The following is a 19,500-nucleotide window of genomic DNA, read 5'->3' as shown; positions in this document are numbered from 1 at the left end:
ACAACAATATTCACGAAACTGCGTCTCAGGGCTTCTTAACATTTAACAACCTATTAATGTGTCATACCCACTTAACGGGAATAAACTCAGCTAACTGACGAGATACATTTTTATTACCAAAACGAAACACAAGTCTATTCCAATGGTATAACAGAAAAACAGAAGTAATGTTTTTTGGTGGCACCACTGGCATCACTTCTGTAGACCTGGGTTCCTTGGCTCAGTACACCAAGCCCACCATTACGAACCTTGGCATTAAAATGGACCTAAAACAGTCAATTAAATCGGTGGTAAAAACGAGCTTTTATCACCTGAGGCAGCTAGCCAAAATATAACCTTTTCTCTCCAGACAGCAGTTTGAGACAGTAATCCACACCTTTGTCACCACTCGGCTGGATTGCAGTAATTCTCTCTACATGGGGGTCATCTCCCTCGCTCGTCTGCAGCGGGTGCAAAATGCCGCAGCAAGGCTTTTAACTGGCACACAGAAATACGACCACATTTCCCCCATTTTGGCTTTGCTCCATTGGCTGCCAATACATTTTAGGATTAATTTCAAAATCCTTTTATTTACTTTTAAATCCCTAAATGGAATGACCCCACCATATCTTTCTGAGCAGCTACCATACACGCCCAACCGCCCTCTCAGGTCAGCTGATCCTCCTGAATGTGCCCAGAACCAAGTCAAAGCGGAGAGCGGAGCGTTGCTTCTCTGTAGCTGCTCCCACACTGTGGAACGATCCGCCCATGCATATCAGACAGGCCGCCACACTGCCTGTTTTTAAATCGCTTCTTAAAACCCACCTCTTCTCCTTAGCGTATTAACATCTTTTAGAGTGTTGCTTTTATTGCTTTTAAATTTTCTATTGTTTTTACTTGTACTTGTTTTATGGTGTGTGAGCTGTGCTGTGTTATTTTTTGTATGTTTTGTTTTGTTTATTTGACTGTATAGCACTTTGGTCTGGAGGTTTAAAGTGCTCTATAAATAAAGCTGTATTGTATAAGTATCATCACTGAGCGATCAAAACTTGCAGCAGCGAAGGCCAAGACAACACACAACTTCACTTTACTGGGCCAAAACGGAAAATATGTGTTACCTTTGCTGTTTTCTGATAAAAAGTTGTGTTCAATGGCATTCAAATGCATATAAACGCTGCTGAAGGTTAATCCAATGTCTCTGTGTCCCTTTGAAATTATTACTGATAATCCATCATAATATTTATGGCAATAAGCCCAGTTTTCAGTTTTCAGAGCGTAACATAGCTTTCGGTTTGGGCAAACTGCGTGCGCATCACTCACTCCTCAATGGTAACGTGTAGGTGGCTTTAGGAACTTCCCCTCGATTCTATTGGCTCTAACGATGATTCAGTGATTTTTAAAACATATACATATTTGCCAACTGTGATATGTTCACACTCACAGCAAATCAAGGAATGTTGTGCCGTTTAGGTTAAAACCTCACTGACCTGAACCTCCAATCTGCACCGTGCTAAATTAGTATTGCGGTTATTATTAATAAGTATGATATATTTACTATTAGCTGAAATATTTTACAAGATGCTGGTCTGTTTGGACGCTCCAATCAGTTAAAAAAAACGGATCATGCTGCTGAAAAAAACCAATTCCCTCTGTGGATCAGTAAATATTATCGTATTCTCAGTTTCCAAAAACATGAAACACAGAAAAGCAGCAAATCCTCACAAAACAGTAGCTCGAACTTGCATGATTATCATTGTGGTAGTGAAAGTTGGAAACATGATTCAAACACTGAGCATGTCAGGGAGATGCCTGAAAGTTAAAAAGTTCTGTAACAAGAGAACTGCTCTTAATCTGAGCCAAATACTGGGAGCAACCCTAAAACACAAAGGATTATGGGTAAAATGAGAGGGATTCAGACGTGCCGATTATGCTCTTTCTTCACCACACCTCTGCAGTTCACTCTCCCTCTGGCAACACTGAATACTCCACAGAAATCTGAAGTGTGTGTGTGTGTGTGTGTGTGTGTGTGTGTGTGTGTGTGCGCCTCATTCTAAGATACAGTCTGTTATTTGGTCACACACTCTGCCTCTGCATCCTCTCTCTTTTTCTACTGTACTAATTACTTATCTCGTTCTGTCTTTCTATATCTCTCTCTATGTTCTGTCTAACCATATTCCAACCAGGCAGAATATAACCAACCCCCTCTCCTCCTCTCCTTCCATCCCTCATTTTCTCCTTGATTATCAATTATTTTCTCTCTCTCTCTCTCTCACACACACACATCCCGACCACGCCCATGATAATGAGAGACTTTGAAGATGGAACTTCACGCACACAGAGCACTATCATAATTATAATTCAATTAAAAAAAGAAGCTTGAGTCTTTTGTGAGGTGGCTTTCAATATTTGTGTGTGTGTGTGTGTGTGTGTTCGGATCGTGATTTGCACATGTGTCCATAACCATATATAAAATGTTTGTGTGCTGTCTGGTGTGTAAAATATGTTAAAATATACATTTGAAGTCTGGGCCTTGGGCTTTGTCTCGTTACTGTGACGACATGATGTTGGAGTTGACTGCTGACAGATCTCTCTTTCTATGTCTGCACTTCACCCTGCTGATGGTGCGTTCAGGGTAGGGTTCAGAGGAAATCTCATGCAGTTGACTCCTCGCCTTTTCCCCTTTGGTTGTGTGTTACGGTACGTCTACACTACAGGCATCAAAAAATGCTTTCAACGCTTCGCCCATTCACTTGAATGGGGTGACGTAGAAGATTTTGAATCTTCGCCGAACTGCATTGTGGGGAGCATGGCATGGCTTTGCAAGCATCACGAGCATCTATCGGCATCAAAAGTTGAACAATGTTCAACTTTTGAGGCTCGATGCTTGGCATCAGCCAATCAAATCCCGTTTATGCAAATCCCACCAGTGCAAGCGCAGCCAATCAAACCGCGTGCAAGCTGGGAGAGCCAGACCGCAGTTCATTTCCTCATATTCCAAACGAGATATTACGGTAGCAAATCACCCGGTTCTTTACGACCGGAACTATTTACCGGGATACAAACCGGAGGAACCAGGCATGGAGGGAGGTGGCAGAGACAGTGGGTGAAACTGATAGTTTTTTCGCCTGTTTGGAGAGTTTATATCCAGTTTACTTCGTTTTAACATTGCTATTGCTTTGTATGTCGGGGGCGGGAGATTCATGTGATTGGTTGCTCGCAAAAAATCGCCAAGCTTCAGACACGCCCAGCTTCAAGATTTTTTCATGCCTGTAGTGTAGACGGGCCGTTAGGCCATCGGCCGCGTGGCGTCTCCGTCTCTTTGTCCTGTTTGTGTCTCCTGTCTCACTCAACACACACAGAAATAGAGGTATTTATTGACGTGTGTTCTGAGTGTCCTGTGTGTGTAGCAGCAGGCGCTCACCATACACACACACACACACACACACACACACACACACACACACACACACACACACACACACACACACACACACACACACACACACACAGAACTCTGCTAGGCTCTACCATGGGCGGATCCCCCCTGCTGGGTCTGCAAACTCAGCTAAATGCTTCACAGCAGAGGGAACCTGTGTGTGTGTGTGTGTGTGGGGGGGGGTGTGTGTGTGTGTGTGTGTGTGTGTGTGTGTGTGTGTGTGTGTGTGTGTGTGTGTGTGTGTGTGTGTGTGTGTGTGTGTGTGTGTGTGTGTGTGTGTGTGTGTGTGTGTGTGTGTGTGTGTGTGTGTGTGTGTGTGTGTGTGTGTGTGTGTGTGTGTGTGTGTGTGTGTGTGTGTGTGTGTGTGTGTGTGTGTGTGTGTGTGTGTGTGTGTGTGTGTAGTCTTCTTTCAGTAAATGTGGCTGCAGAGGCTGACATGGCGTTTTGGAGAAGTGCTGACATTTTATGGTAACCTTTTCTTGGTGTGTGTTTGTATAATCTAAATCTCTGTACAACCTGAATGTGTGCAGTCTGTGTTTATGTGTGTGTGTGTGTATATGCGTGTGTATGCAGGGCTGCCCCTGGCCAACTTGTGGCCCCATGCACGCAAAGTTGTGTGATGAGGTCCTCTGTGTCCCGAGCGTCGACCAGGTGGGGTGGGGGGGGGTGCTAGTGAAGTACGCGTGTGAACTGCGAGCGCTGGAGCTTCGCAGCGGAAACTGCGGCGTGCTTAATTGCGCCGCATTTCCGCATAAACTGAATTTGCGCATTAGATGAGGCTCCCTCCGCAAGATGACGCCCCGCGTGATCTGCATTTAGGCAAGGGCGGGCCTGTGTGTATGTACAAGTTAAATAGAAAAATAGTTTATGAAAAGTTTTTTTTAGGAAATTAACCAGGGGTAATTCAGGTGTTCACTCAGTTGTGATTACACACAGTACAATACACACACATGCACAGGAGCTGTACACTATGTCTGAATATATACATAAATACAAACACATGCGTTTTTCTGTTATACGGAGAGAACAAAGGCTACCAGTTTGTCCGGCGCCAGGGAGAAGTTAGGGGTACGGTGCCTTGCTCAAGGAAACTTTGGAGTGCCCAGGAGGTGAACTGGCACGTCTCCAGCCAGGGTGTGTGTGAGTCACAGTGAGACACTAGCTGCTGGACAAAGTGCAGCGTTTAGCAGAGCAGATCTCTCCCTCGGGGGGGGACAACATGAGGTGAACACTGGAACTGGATATGAAAATTGTTTGTGTGTGTCATGCAGCAGACAGTGTTGCTTTTTCAGATAACAGGTCTTTGCTGAAACTGGCAGCAATGTCTGAAATCTGAGACATTTGCTGTCTTGCATGACTGTGAGTCATTGAGTGTGTGTGTGTGTCTGTCTACCTTTGAGTGTGTGTGTCTGTCTACCTTTGAGTGTGTGTGTCTGTCTACCTTTGAGTGTGTGTGTTAAAGATTGACAACAATCTATGTTACTGTCTGCTTACAGAGGTAGTTTTATAAGGTTTAACAGGGGGGGTGTGTGTGTGTGTGTGTGTGTGTGTGTGTGTGTGTGTGTGTGTGTGTGTGTGTGTGTGTGTGTGTGTGTGTGTGTGTGTGTGTGTGTGTGTGTGTGTGGATACATTTAAGCTAGGGCTCATCGCTTACCTTTAACAGTGTTTGTTTGTGATGGCTGTAAACACATACCACCTCTTCATGTGTGTGTGAGACAGTAGAGTGTGTGTATGTGTGACAGTGTCTGGTGTCATTCTTTTTACCCAGCAGATACAATACTCAGTTGTGTGTTGTTGTGTGTTCAGGGGTTGGTGTTAGTCTCATTGTTGTACTTCCCTCTTCCTCATGTGACTCACTTTGTGACATCAGCGTTCAGCAGGTCTGATTGGTCAGAAGCAGACTCTCAGTCTCTCTCTGCTTTCACTCTCACTTAGGGTTTGGTATCATTTGAATTTCCACGATTCTGATTCCGATTCCGGTTCTTAACGGTTCCCAATTCCGATTCTTTGAGGGGCAGGGTGAAAAAATTATACATGCTTCTTCCACCAAAGAAATTACATTTAATCGAGAAACTTTTACACAGGTTAGTTTACAGTAATATTCACATTAATCAGTCTGTTTATATTCACTGCTATCTAACTGTAACCTGAGAACCACTGAAGCTACAACAGTGCAACAGTCCAACTTTTAAAGGAACCCCCCCCATTTAAAAACAGTTCTTGTTGAGAAGAACAAGCATATCTGCCTTCTCCGGCATACCGGGAAGCAATGTTTGAACATTTTAAAGTAAAATGCTTCAATCTGTTGCACTTTAATCCGAATTACTAGGGACTAGATCTAGGGGGTACATTTTAATAATTAAATAAGTATGTGAACATAACCAATAACCTACCATAGCGAATAACAAATACATGTAACGTATTTTATTTTTGTTGTTCATTCATATGTTATTTTACTATTTTATTTATGCATATTTTTTTATCTCTCCAGTTTAAAACGATATGTCTGGTTTACTGTCCTATATTATACATTGGAATGATTTCAAACCTGTTTTAGTGCCTGGGAAATATGTGTTTACATAAATTGTGATCAAAACGTTTGAGACCCACTAAGATAACTGTCAGGGTGAGTGAAGCAGGCAGGACCCAAATGCAAAAAAAACTGAAAATACCTTTATTTCAAGGTTGCAAAAATGGAATAAACAGAACACTACCCATGAACACAGTCATAGACAAACAAGAAACCAACAATGACAGACAGCAAAAATAGAACTTAAATACACACAAGACTAATCAACGAAACAAGAGACAGGGAGGGAGGAGGGAGGAGAAAACACAAAGGCACCAGGTGAACAGAATCAAGTAAACAGGTAGGAGGGAACAGGTAGGAGGGAACACACACAGACAGGAAACCAAGGAAAGATCTAGACAAGACAAAACACAACGCAGACAGAAAACAAAAGACAGATCTAGACAAGAAAAAACACAACACAGACAGATCGTGACAATAACTTAGACTAAAGTGAACTATCTAAACACTAAGAGTCCTTTACCTCACTGAGCTGTAGTTATCAGCCTCTCAGTCTGACTGGAGAGGACTCTCCCTCCACATTATTGTAGAAACATCTTCTTCTAATATCCGTTAGAGCAGGTAGCACCAGATGCTAATAACAACAGCGCTGGTACCGGTGCACCCTCCCTTTCTCCCTCGCTCGCTCCCACGCTCACTCGCACTTTGGCTGTGAGCTGCGGGTGCCAGATAAGCCAACATCCCCCATTTTCATCACTTACAGCCATGCCTGGCCATGCCAGGCCCTCCCATTTGACATTCCTGCCCTCCCCCAATAAACACGTTTTTTATTATTTATAACATTTAAAAAACATTTTTTTTTCCATTTTTTAAATTATAAATAAACAGTGAACTTTTATGCTACGATGTATGTGATGTCAGATAGCAACTAAAACAAAAAATCGCAGGCTACTTCAAATAAATGCATGTCTGTTGTGATTTGTGATTCGTCCACATTTAGACCAATCACAGCGTCACACTCTGCCGCCTATTCTGGATTTGTTTATTGTGCATTCTGTAGACTCCCATTTCTGTTTGAATTACAAAATGGACATCAGAAATTGGCTCAAAAGGTCTAAGGATTTATTAAAACGAAATAGCGGTGAAAGAACTGCAGCCGATGGTGCTGCTGGCGACCCGTTGCCGTTGCAGCAGCACGCCTTAATGTCACAAGCTTGACCTCGGCAAACCCCGGGGCTGAGTTAGCGAGCCCAAGCCTTGACTCATCAAGGCGGCCGCCACCAACGCTGTCCTCCGAGGCACAGCTCCTTGTGCCCCTACCATCACCACCTGCGTTGCCACACCCTGTACCACACCCGCCAGCATCCTCCTCCTCCTCCTCCTCCTCCTCCTCCTCCTCCTCCTCCTCCTCCTCCTCCTCCTCTGTGCCGGTGCCTCCACTACAGACGCTACCTTGCAGCACATCAACAAGTACTATTGGGCCATCAACCGCTCAAAGCCCAACAGCCCCAGATGATCTTGGGGTTAATAAACCCAACCAGGTGAAACTGGATCGTTATCACCATCGTTATCCGTGTATACGATCATTTCCTTATAACGATGACGCCATAGCCCCACCTCTCCCCACCTCTGCTGCTCACCCCCGCGTTATTGCTGATGTGTTTCGCCAACAACAATGGCGGATCACAGGGTTGCTTTCGTGCTCCAGATGCTACTGACCATGCTACAGATGTTAGTGCCAAATCTACAGCTCCTCTACCACAACCATCAGCAACAAGTGGACATGGAGAACTACATGTTGCTAAACTACCTCAGGTCCATCAGGCCTAAACTCTGCAGGAGAGACACCTACGGGTTTCATCTGTGATGTCAGGGGAAGATCAGGATATTCTACATATGGATTTTACATGAAGAGGACTGAGAAGGGTGTGTGTCATAGGCGGAGTTTGACATTTGCTCTTGGGGGTCAAACCTTTTTTACTGACGTCAGTACACAGTCCCAACTATTGCGTGGGGTGCTACGGATACAGTAGCAATAAAGCCAGTGCTCACCTCACTGAGCATGACTTTTCCATGCCCGCCGTACACACACAGTCATATGGAAGGGGCGGTCTTTCCCCCCAACAACAGTGCATTACATAACTGTAAAATGTATCTGTGCACATCTTATACTTATTTGATAATACGATACGATATACGATATTTATTTATTTGTCAGATCAAGTCTGAAATTTGACTTGCGTCACAGCAGCTCCATGTCCAACATCAACAGACAAGTATCCAGACACAATACATGAAACACAAACAACAAACATTTAACATAACAGCACAATCAGTGAGAGAAAAGCTGCTCAAAGAGCCTTCAGCGTGCATTTGATCTGGGATTTAGCTCTGTATTTACTGTGAGGATTGACTGATGCACGAAGGAGTGCTTCAGTCTGAATTTATTGAATCGTGGGACCCTGTATCTCCGATTAGATGGAGCAGTTCATATTCAGTGTTCAGAACATGGTTTGGGTCAGAGATTATGTTGTTGGACAGCCTCACTAGGTTGTTATGATAGGCTGAGTCATAGAGTCTCTGACAGGGTTGACCAACAATCTTTGAGCAGATTTTTAACAGGTGGAGCAGTTTTGATTTTAAAGCTGCTGACAAACATTTCTACCAGGTGGTATTGCAGTACTGCAGAATAGACATGATTACAGATGTAAAGAACAACAGAAGAATTTCTCTGCTCGCCCCAAAAGACCTAAGACGGTGCAGAAAATAAATTCTATGTTTTGTCCTTTTGCACAGATATTCACAATGTGATCCTTCCATGACAGCAGATGGTCAATCATCACACCCAAGTATGTATATGAAACTCCCTGCTTGATTTCATCTGTACAGATGAGAATGGGGACTTTATGGGAGTCAGATGGTGAGCCAAAAACGATTTCCTCAGTTTTCTTGGTGTTGATCTCAAGAGCATTGTTATCAGTTCACTCAACCACCTGATTTACAGCCTGTTGGTGCAGCTCAGGGTCGTCTGTGTTACTGAGCAGAGATATTATTGCAGTATCATCAGAGTACTTAATGATGACTTGATTTTGTGTGTTGGTACGACAATCTTCAGTGTAGAGAGTAAAGAGCACAGCTGAACTCACGCAGCCCTGGGGGCCCCTACATTGGTTGTGATGGCAGATGACAGGGTTTTGTTAACCTTCACAAGTTGCTCTCTACTAGTGAGGAAAGCAGCATACCAGTAAATCAGGTATGGATTTACTTCCATTTTGGCAATTTTTGACACCAAGATGTCTGCTTGTATTGTGTATAATGCTGATGAGAAGTCTAGAAAGAGGGCTCTTGCATAGGTGTTGCGTTTATCTAAATGTTTAGTGATGATGTGAACCAGAGTGGCCACAGCATCTTCCGTGCCGCACCCTTGTTTATAGGCAAATTGGTATGGATCCAGTTTGTCTTGTGTTGTACTGATAAGAAATCGGAGCAGAATTCTTTCTAGTGATTTCATAATCACTGAGGTGAGGGCTATTGGTCTGTAGTCCTTATGTTCTTTTGGGCATGGAATTTTGGGCAGCGGTTTGATGTGTGAAGTTTTCCATGACAGAGGGATGGTGTGCGTGTCAATAGAAGCCTGAAAGATGGGTTGCCACACTGGAGCCAGCTCAGTAGCAAATTTTTTCAGCAGAAACCGCTGCACCCATCTGGCCATGCCGCTTTCTTGGTGTTGGTGCACTGAAATGTTTTCTGACCTCTTCGACACTGATGGTAATTTTGTCAGAGGAAGCAGGTATTATGGTTTCGAGCATTTCAGTGCACTTTGCAGAATTATCCAGTGACTCAAAACGGGTAAAGAACGTGTTTAGTTCGGTAGCAAAACAAAATTCATTGTTCGTCACAATAGGTTTAGCTGAGGATGACATTCCTGTCATGGTTTTCATGGTGTCCCATACCTTTTTGGGGTTTTTGGCTTTAAAAGCATTTTCCAAAAGCTCTCTGTGTGCCAGTTTTGATTCCCTCAATTTGACTTTGAGTTCTTTCTCTGTCTGTTTAAGTGCTCCATAGTCTTTGTTTTTGAAAGCTATTTTCCTGGTATTTATAACGGTTTTTAATGTCCTTAGTCACATAATATTTATTATTTGGATAGATTTGTATTTCTTTAGTGGGAACAACTAGTTCTACACAGAAGTTGATATAGTCATTGGTAACAGTAGTTATTTCATCTAGTGAACCTTCCTGAAAAATGTCCCAATCTGTCCAATCAAAACAGGCTTTAAACTGTTCCCTACTTTCATTTGTCCATGTCCTTATTACTTTCTTTTCCGGATTACTTCGCTTCAGTTTGGTCTTATACACTGGTATCATATTTACAACATTATGATCAGAGTTCAGTATTGGTGGTCTACATTTAGTCACATAGGCTCCTTTAACATTTACGAAACATTTGTCCAGGATATTGTCTTTTCTGGTGTGATCCTTAACATACTGTTGGAACCCAGGTAACACAGTCTCTAGGCAACATTGGTTCATGTCCCCGAGCACTATTGCCGGTGCATCGGGGTGGCTGAGTTGCAGCTCGTGAACAAAGTCAGCGATGGAGCCGGCCGCCAGTGATGCTCTGCCGCTGGGAGGCACGTAAACAACAAACAGTGAAATACACCCGAATTCTTTAGGCAGATAGAATGGTCTTAACGTCGTGCCGAGAATTTCTACGTTGGGATCACAGGTTTTACATTTTACTGATAACTACTATATCCCTTGGTTACTTACTTGAACACGCTACAATATTATTTACGAGTGTCTTCGACGTAGTAATGCTGTAACATATTTCAGCCACTGGGGGGGGGGGGGCAATGCCCCCCCGCAAAATCTGTGTGTGTGTGTGTGTGTGTGTGTGTGTGTGTGTGTGTGTGTGTGGGTGTGGGGGGGGGGGGGGAGGGGGGGTTAAGTGCTGACCTCTGTACTTTGTGGGACTTTCAGCAGGTTAGCATTGTTTGTATTTGAGTGTGAGATCAACACGTCCCTCTGCCTCAGCTATGTGGTCAGGTCAGAAAAATGTGTGTGTGTGTGTCACATCTCTAGAGCAGATATAAAGTTGCTCTTTTCTATCTCACAGCGTTTAGTACTGAGTCAGTAGACACACACACACACACACACACACACACACACACACACACACACACACACACACACACACACACACACACACACACACACACACACACACACACACAGCAGGGTTTAGTCACCATGATGTTTGTAGATCAAACACTCTCAGTGAGTAAATGGAAACCGCCTTTCTCTTTTTACCTGTTGAACTTAAATATTTTATTGATATGTAATATTAATAAATATAATATTAATGTATGGAACCTTCAACAGCAAAGCCACTTAATGTGCTTAACTAGACACAGAAGGTACGTGTAATTAATAGAAACACAGGACAACACAAAGAGACATAAAATATAGAATTGAGAGTAAAATTAAGTATAAATAAAAGGAGAATTTTTATAATAAAAACAGATTAAACTGTCGACATGACCGCTAGTTCTAAAACAGATGGATAGAACAAACATACAACTATTCTATCATTGAAATCAGGGTTTTACGGATGGACACAAAGAATTATAAATAAAATAATTTGATGGAGTTTTCTGAGTGCTCGTCTGTGATTGGTTGATGATTTCCCCGCCTCTCACCCTTCCTCCCTGTGATTGGTGTGTTTCTGAGCAGGAGCGGCTGCAGCCTAGCTAAGGATGTCTGATAATGGGGAGGTCGAGGACAAGCCCCCTGCTCCGCCCATGAGGAACACCAGCACCATGATTGGCTCCTGCAACAAGGACCCCGCCCCCCTCAACCACGGCTCCAAGCCCCTCCCACCAAACCCGGAGGACAAGAAGAAGAAGGACCGCTCCATCCGCTTCATCCTGACGGGGGGGGGCGATAAGAGTGAGTACTGAGCTCCCTTTGCCCTGGAGAACTCCTTCATCCTCTAACACACACAGGAGAGGGAACATGCATGGGATATTTATACAAATACAGCATATTTTGCACTTTTAATTAACCTTTAGATGTTTCAACAAATTAAATAAAGCCTTATAGACCAGCTAGAGTCAGGTTTCTACATTTTGCGCGATGGGAACTAAAGCAGTGAAATATCCCTGTAAAAATGTAAAAGTTGAGATTGTTTTCAGGTTATACATTATCTGTTATTTGAAATGTAATTGTGCTGTACCTAACATCCAGACAGCAGGGATTTAAAGTAATTCAGCCAGCTTTTGATGTCAGAAGAATACAGTAACCTGAAACCTTCATCCATGTGACAGTATGTTTTTACATGTGGGAGAGAGCTCTGTTAATACCAAAGCCACATTTAAACTAGTGAAGTGGTGACTGGGGAAGTTATTGACTTGTGTTGACCCGGGTTGAACCGGTCGGTTTGATGTGGTTCTGAGTCTGCTTGGCTTTGATATGAAGAAAGTCTTGTGACAGAACGTCCACTGTTAGTGGGAATAACCTTATTTCTTTGAAATGTATCAAGCAGTCATTTGTTCCCGAATTAAACAAAATGCATCATTATCTTTATCAATATCACATTTCAAAATTGCACCAGTTATGGCCTTCTTTTTTAAAACATTGTCTCTCCATGAGCCATTCAAAGTCACACACAATCAGTGGATGAGACATAGTGTAGAAATACTGCAGTTATGATATACAGTATATCTCCATGAATAGTAAACACAGTCAGACTTGCTTCCTGTGTGTCGGAGCAGACGCTGCATCACCCTCTGAGGCTACTGGAAATCTGTTGGGTTACTGATGTTATCTCAGCCATGACAAAGTGACATTGACACAGTGACTTTCATCTAAATCAGTGGTTCTCAACTGGTCAGGCCTCGGGACCCACTTTTTTCCTTTGTCAATAAATCGCGATCCGGAATTTTGAACCACTCAAATCTATTCAACAAAAAATCGTGCTGTAATATATATATTAGTGGTGGGCATAGATATTTTTTTTTAATCTAGATTAATCTCACTGTATTCTTGGAATTAATCTAGATTAATCTAGATTAAAATGGCTCATTTGAATTCTGCCGAAGGCATTCAGAATATGTGTGCTACCCAAATAATGACTAAAAGTAAGTCTTTGAGAACGGGTTTCTCAAGCCAGGTGGTGCATTAGACCAGGGGCTCATCTCCAGTTTCCAAAATGCATCACAAACTGCTTGAGAAAGCTGTTCTATGATAATTGGTGATGAAAATAAATCAATGACAATGAGATGTACTTGTGTTTATTAACTGTTTATTTTTCGTTGAACAGTAGGCCTATATAACAGGTTGTAATGAACTGTTTACAGTCAGTAGCTTTGTGTCAGTCAAAGCTCTATTTCTCCTTCTTCCACCAGTCACTCAGGCAGACCAGTTTGTTCACATTTTCTGGTGACAAACAAGCTCTCCTCTTCTGCACAATATGGCCTGCTAAAGAAAAAAGTCTCTCGCATGGGACAGTTGTGGCAGGAGTCCCCAAGTATTTACAGGCAATTTGGGCCATCTTACCATAGACAGCAGTGTGCTCCGACCACCACTTCAGTGGACACTGATCTAGACTGGCACTGGGCTCTACCTTGTACCTCTCCACTGTACTATCTTCTGGTGTCTCCTCATCTGATTCTGAGTCGGATCCCATCAGTAGCAGGGCTGTTTTCTTCTTGGGTGGCTCAGGGTTCTCCTCCCTGAGTGGCTGCAGAGCAGGTTCTTCTCCCTTCATCAACGCACTTAGCTTTGCCCACACTGGCTCCCTCTCTGCTCTGGGCAAGCACTTGAGGTCCTTAAATCGTGGATCTAGAGCAGTCGCCACCTTTGATGAATACAAAATAATAATTATTGATTGATGAAAATGTCACTTTCCAAATCCAACCTCCATATTTCTTCATGACTTATTCATCTGGCTTTACAGTCTATTATGGTCATACAATGTAGTTATCTTCTGGTCACTCTGACATACCTTAAGCCATTCCAGGTTTATTTTCTCCCTCCGCTGGTTGAGGTCCTTGATGAAGGCAGCCTTGAATCGCACAATATAGGCAGGATCATCATCTGAGATGTTCATCGCATGCTGGAGGTGGCACAGGGCAGGTAGAACCACAGAGCAGGATACATACTTATCTCCACCAAGGAGCTCAGTGATGTACCTACAGACAGACAGACAGACAGACAGACAGACAGACAGACAGACAGACAGACAGACAGACAGACAGACAGACAGACAGACAGACAGACAGACACACACACACAGCAAGAAATGATTAGTGACAGATTCATTTCACTCAGATTACACATTTAAGGGCAGGTGTTTCTTACATACAAAGTGACATTTAAAAACTTGTATGCCAATTCATGAACACACTATCTTTGTAGACCATACCTGCATGGTTCCAGCAGTTTCTCTAGCTTTGCCAACTTCTCATAATCCGCATTTGTTGGGAGGGCCAGGTTGTGCTTCTGCAGCGACAGCGTTGTGTGCAGTGCGTCTCTGTTGCGCCTCACGCGCTTTATCATCTCAAGAGTGGAATTCCAACGTGTTGGAACATCTTGCACGAGTGACTCCTTAACTTGTCCAAGGGAGGATTGTTGGACATTTAGCTCGTCTGAGTTGGCCGGACTGTGTTTGAAATGTTCGACCACTTTACGGCACTTGGCCAGTGCACCATCAAAACCACCTTCCCGAAATGACATTACAATAGCTCTCTGTACAACATGCGCAACACAGGGCAAGTGCTCGAATGGAAGTATCCTCCCTGCTGCCACCATATTAGGAGCGCTATCTGTTCCAATAGTGCTTATTTTGTCAGTTATCCCCCACTGATTAGCGACGTCGAGGAACTGCCTTGCACACGCTTCTGCAAAGTGACGCTCCTCTGTTTTCATCACACCTAACGGACAGACAAAGTAAATTAGAATAATTTCACTACTAGTAGTAAACAACTAGCAATTATCAAGAAGCAAACATAACGTGGTGGTAATTAAAAGGCTACGAAATTAAATTATGTAATTTAAAATGACATAACGTAGCATACCTAAAGCGAAGGAGTGAAGTTCCCAGCTAGCATCGATGAGGTGTACTGTAACGCCGAGGTAGTTGTCGTTGTTAACGGACGTCCAATGGTCCCCAGTCAGTGCTACAGACCTCGCCTCTACCATCTTCTCAACTTTCGTAGCTTTCTCTTCTGCGTGCTGGTCATGTATTCTCCTCATGATAGTTCGCCTCGCAGGTAGTTTGTAAGATGGGTCACCTGTGGCCGCCTGGAGAACAAGCTCGAGCCCGTCATCTTCAACCACGCTAATGGGCCTGCAGCTGGTGGCAATCCACTGAGCGAGGAGACTAGTTAGCTTGGCTGATAGAGCTGTGCTGACGGGCTTGCCTCGGTTGCACTCAAACATAGTTGTTTGACGACGAGTCTTCCCCCGCGCTACATCAGTGCTCGGCCCGGCATCTTCCGCATTAGCTAAGGGATGCTTTGCGTTTAGGTAGTACTTGAGACTGGATGAACTCCTACAGTAAACTAATTCCGCATTGCACAAGGTGCAAACAACCTTATTTTTGTCGAGGTTTCCATCGGGAAGCTTCTTAAAAATAAATTTCCCCTGAAGCAAACCCCGCGGCTTCATTCCTGCTGTATCCATGTTAGCATGTCACGTTTAATGTGGCTGATTTGACCGGGGTCAGATCCATAGACAGTAGAAGAAACACAGGTCAAAGACTCGATCTCGCCCCCTACAGTGCAATTCGGCTAGGTATACATCCGCGCTAAATTATCAAGGTGAAAGTCATCATCGCTTGCGTAGTATAGACCCAGCTCCCAACCCAACTTTGAGAATAGATTAACGGCGATATTTTTTTTTATCGCCGACAAGAGTCTCACGTTAACGCAGCACGTTAACGCGGATAACGGCCCACCACTAATATATATATATGCTTTTCAGCATACAATATTAATTAAATTGAAGTACAGTGCATATATCCCTTATATCCTTTCACAGAACTAAAGTATGCTTTTAAAAAAGGTTTAATGAGATGATGGTCATCAAGTTTCTAGAATCAAAGCTGAACTGTATAATAACATAAAAAGCCACACTTGTATTGTACTCAATAAAAAGGCAGACTTGGAGCCAGTCCTGCAAATTCACCACATGAGAAAAACATGACATACAAACCCTAGAAGGGGGGTCTGGGGGGATTCGCCCCCAGGAGATTTTTAGAAATACTAACATATAAACTACGCATTCTGGTACACTCTGAGAAGAAAATAAATAAATCTATTACTACCCGATCTATTAATAATGCCATTGTTTGCTTTTCACTTTGTTCTGACAGCTGAACTTGCTGCTCCACACAGAGAGAAGAGCAAAGAGGAGATAGTCTGTGTGAATTACTTTAAAGTGTGGGTAAGGGTAGATAGCTCCCATTGTTCTGTGAACTGTCAATCATCAAACCGGGGGTCATATTTCATTATGTGTTCATTTTTATCTGAAGTTGTACCCATGGATGTATAAAGAATAGTTCTACCGCAAAGTTATTCTCCGTGGGGACTTCCGGCAACAATCTTTGTTCTATTTCGTATATGGCTTCGCCCTCTAAGGCTATCGCTATTGGGTAATCCCCCTGCGCCCCCGCGCCTCCTTCCGGTATAAATAGGAAGGAGGCCCGGCAATCTGCTCCCTCTTTTTTTCTGCAAACCAGCTAAGTAACTGAAGCACAGCAATTGAGAATCATCATGAGCAACAACTGCGTCCGTGATTGTCCCTCATGTGGCTCTGGGTTCATAATGAGTTATGACCTGCAGAGATAAAAGCAGTATGCGAATCCTGCCGGGGGTCAGAGCACGCGTACGCGGCTCTAAACCAGCAGGTAGCATGCACTGCGCTCGTCTCCCCTCGGGCGAAAGGAAGCGGAGAGCGGACACTCTTGCTGCTGTGGCCGAAGAGGACGATTGGCCCGTCCAGGCTTACGAGCCCGCGGACGGGGCCTCGTGTCCCTGGGACAGAGTGGCGGGCAGGAGTCCGAAGCAAGCAGCAGAGTCCGCCTCCCTCCACGGTTCACCGTTCGGTTCTCCCCTCCCTCCTCTCCCACGGACGGGGGAGACAGAGTCGGAGCAGGGTGCCAGCTTGGCGGCCGAACATGCTTTCCCCCTCTCCGTCACCACAGCGCGGCGGCGTCTGTTACGGAGACGGCCAGAAAAGTGCTACTGGACGCTCCAATCAGCCCGGACGGGCTGTTCAGACCCCAGTTCCACGCCATGGTGGAGTCCATGAAGATGGCCGCGGAACAGGTGGACGGCATTCGCCAGCATGTACAGCTGGCTCCAGTCGGCTGAGCTGCCACAGCGGCACCAACGCCCGCAGCAACCGCGGCGTCCACGCTGGCTACAAGAGGCCGCAAGCGGAGAGACGCCCACAGCAACCGCACCGGCGGCTGCAGGGGCTCCGTCCCACGTCTCCGCTCCCCCGCCACCCCAGAGACAGGGTCTCCCGGCGGCGAGGGGAGTGAGGCTCCCCCGCTCCTGGTCTGCTCAGCGAGATCCTCCGAGGAAGCGTTAATTAAGCCGGCTGCCACTAATCTGTTGATTAAGTAGACAGCAGGGCTCCCTGCAGAAGCCTGCTGGTTTTAACCTATCGGTTAATAAACCTGCAGAGCTCGCGGCATTCCCCTGTCCGAGATACGCCTCCTACACACGGTCATAATAACCCATGAGCGCCGGTATAACGCCTCATGTGGAAAGCATGCACACACCTCTCATCCCCTGGGCGTGTACGCGCCTCATGATGAGAGACGGAGTGAAAGGCAGCGTGTGGAAACTCCCTCGCAGCCCTTTTGCCTCACGGGCAGCGGCGGCGATGGCATGGCTCGTCACAATGAAGACCATTACGGCACTTCACAGAGAAGCCTCTCCCCCCAGCATTTCCATGGGATACAAGAAACACTCCTGTCATCCCAGGAACAGTGTCTTGCGCGGTTTTTACCCCCGCTATTTTTCTAACTCTCCTCTGTCCTGTGCGCGCGCTGTCTTGCTATTTGGCGCGCACGGCTGCCCTGTGCCATTCTCAGCGCCTGTTTGTGCACTATAGAGACCGCTCGATCGGGCAACCTCTGTCTGCACAACGGCTGTCACACAGGTTGTGTGAGGCTGTGTCACAGGCATATGTCTCCTCTGGGGTGGAGCCCCCGGAGAACATCAATGCGCACTCCACCAGAGGAATGTCCTCCTCCACGGCTTTGCACGGAGGAATGTGGAGTGGAAGATATTTGCACTGCTGCATCTTGATCTTCCCCCTGTTCGTTTATTCATTTTTATTTGAGGGATGTCTCCCATTCCTCTCTGACACACCCTGTACGGAGTGTCTTGTCAGAGTGAGTGACGTCAGGGAGCCAGCTGTGCGCCTCTCTCCTGCCTCTCGGCACGTGGAGAGCGGCCCTTTTCCCCTCTTTTGGAGGGATATTCCTTTTTCCTCTGACACACTTTGTACGGAGTGCCTGGTCAGAGTGAGTGACGTCAGGGATCCAGCTGGGCGCTCTCCTACCTGTCTGACACGCAGAGAGCTGCTGTTCCCCCTCTATGATCGCTGCGCAAGGTGGGACCTTCGTCTCTACTTTCTCACAGCGGCCGGTATGTATTGTTCCCAGCCTTCACCCCAACGGGAAGATAGGCATGTTTTGCTATGTTCCAGGGACGGTGATGCACCATTACGCATGGCGCAACAGGCATGGGGTGTTATTTAGCAGGTGTGTCTGTGCTTCTAGTGCCGGGCGGACCCAGTGGGGCGCAGACTACATCATGCTTCGCCCTTAACCCAATAGCGATAGCCTTAGAGGGCGAAGCCATATACGAAATAGAACTGAGGTTACCTACTGTAACCCCATATTCTATGAGTAAATGGCGCAGCCCTATAAGCGCTGGGCCCCACTGGCTCTACGAATAGCTGAAGAAAAGTTATTTGGTATGGGAGCAGATTGCCGGGCCTCCTTCCTATTTATACCGGAAGGAGGCCCGAGGGTGGGGCCCACCTTGCGGGTGGGCGTGGACTACAAGTGTTTCAGTGCTGCGCGGGGGCGCAGGGGGATTACCCAATAGCGATAGCCCTAGAGGGCTGCGCCATTTACTCATAGAAGCTGGGGTTACAGTAGGTAACTGTTCTGATTGGCCAGAAGACTTGAAAAAACATCAGCAAAGATGTTTTATTGAGAAGATGATCACTACGTGAAAGAAGTTTTCAAAAACGTTTATGGTCTCCGGTACTTCCAGTCCAATGCCTACTGCATGCACAGCGTTAGAAAATCGGGCCTTCAAAATAAAAGTTTTGCGACCCACTCGAAACGGGTCCGCCCTCCCACTTTTGGGTCGCGACCCACCAGTTGAGAATCACTGACCTAAATTATCTCCAAGAAACAACATATGCCTATTGTTTGTTGACAAAAGCACTGATGGCTTCTTAACCGAGACAGATTACCTATGTTGCTTTGAGGGAGGCTGGTAGCTCATTAGCTCATCTTGAGGGA

At 45.2% G+C, this 19,500-nt stretch overlaps 2 protein-coding genes across 5 annotated transcripts in view; one reads left to right on the top strand and one right to left on the bottom strand.

Moving 5' to 3' along the window:
- The window catches only part of pak1 (p21 protein (Cdc42/Rac)-activated kinase 1), a 142,889-nt gene that overhangs the window by 49,339 nt on the left and 74,050 nt on the right, over nt 1–19,500 (top strand). For all 3 annotated transcript variants that reach the window (XM_079675487.1, XM_079675488.1, XM_079675489.1), the window contains exon 2: nt 11,679–11,894. In XM_079675487.1, the coding sequence (XP_079531613.1) occupies nt 11,702–11,894 (193 nt within the window). In that variant the 5' untranslated portion in view covers nt 11,679–11,701. The remainder of the gene's footprint in view (nt 1–11,678; nt 11,895–19,500) is intronic.
- LOC307035789 (E3 SUMO-protein ligase ZBED1-like) lies at nt 12,996–15,908 on the bottom strand. Of its 2 annotated transcripts, XR_013807201.1 has the most exons (3): nt 15,023–15,908; nt 13,951–14,878; nt 12,996–13,803 (listed from the first exon to the last, which is right to left on the bottom strand). XR_013807201.1 is itself a non-coding variant. In XM_079675492.1 (2 exons), exons 1-2 carry the CDS (start codon nt 14,053–14,055, stop codon nt 13,330–13,332), a joined length of 579 nt encoding a protein of 192 aa, XP_079531618.1. In that variant the 5' UTR covers nt 14,056–14,214; the 3' UTR covers nt 12,996–13,329. The 2 variants fall into 2 exon arrangements, 1 of the variants encoding a protein (XP_079531618.1); XM_079675492.1 differs by lacking the exon at nt 15,023–15,908 and having other exon boundaries at nt 13,951–14,214.

This window comes from Notothenia rossii (assembly GCF_949606895.1).
Source record: "Notothenia rossii genome assembly, chromosome: 4".
Classification (NCBI taxonomy): domain Eukaryota; kingdom Metazoa; phylum Chordata; class Actinopteri; order Perciformes; family Nototheniidae; genus Notothenia; species Notothenia rossii.
This window is presented reverse-complemented; position numbering and strand designations above follow the sequence as displayed.

What these genes read in the sequence shown, in the direction of transcription:
- LOC307035789 (XM_079675492.1), bottom strand. Translation starts at nt 14,055, where the DNA reads ATGAACATCTCAGATGATGATCCTGCCTATATTGTGCGATTCAAGGCT. An exon ending in TAAACCTGGAATGGCTTAAG is followed by an intron (nt 13,804 to 13,950) that starts GTATGTCAGAGT and finishes TATTCATCAAAG; the next exon opens with GTGGCGACTGCTCTAGATCC.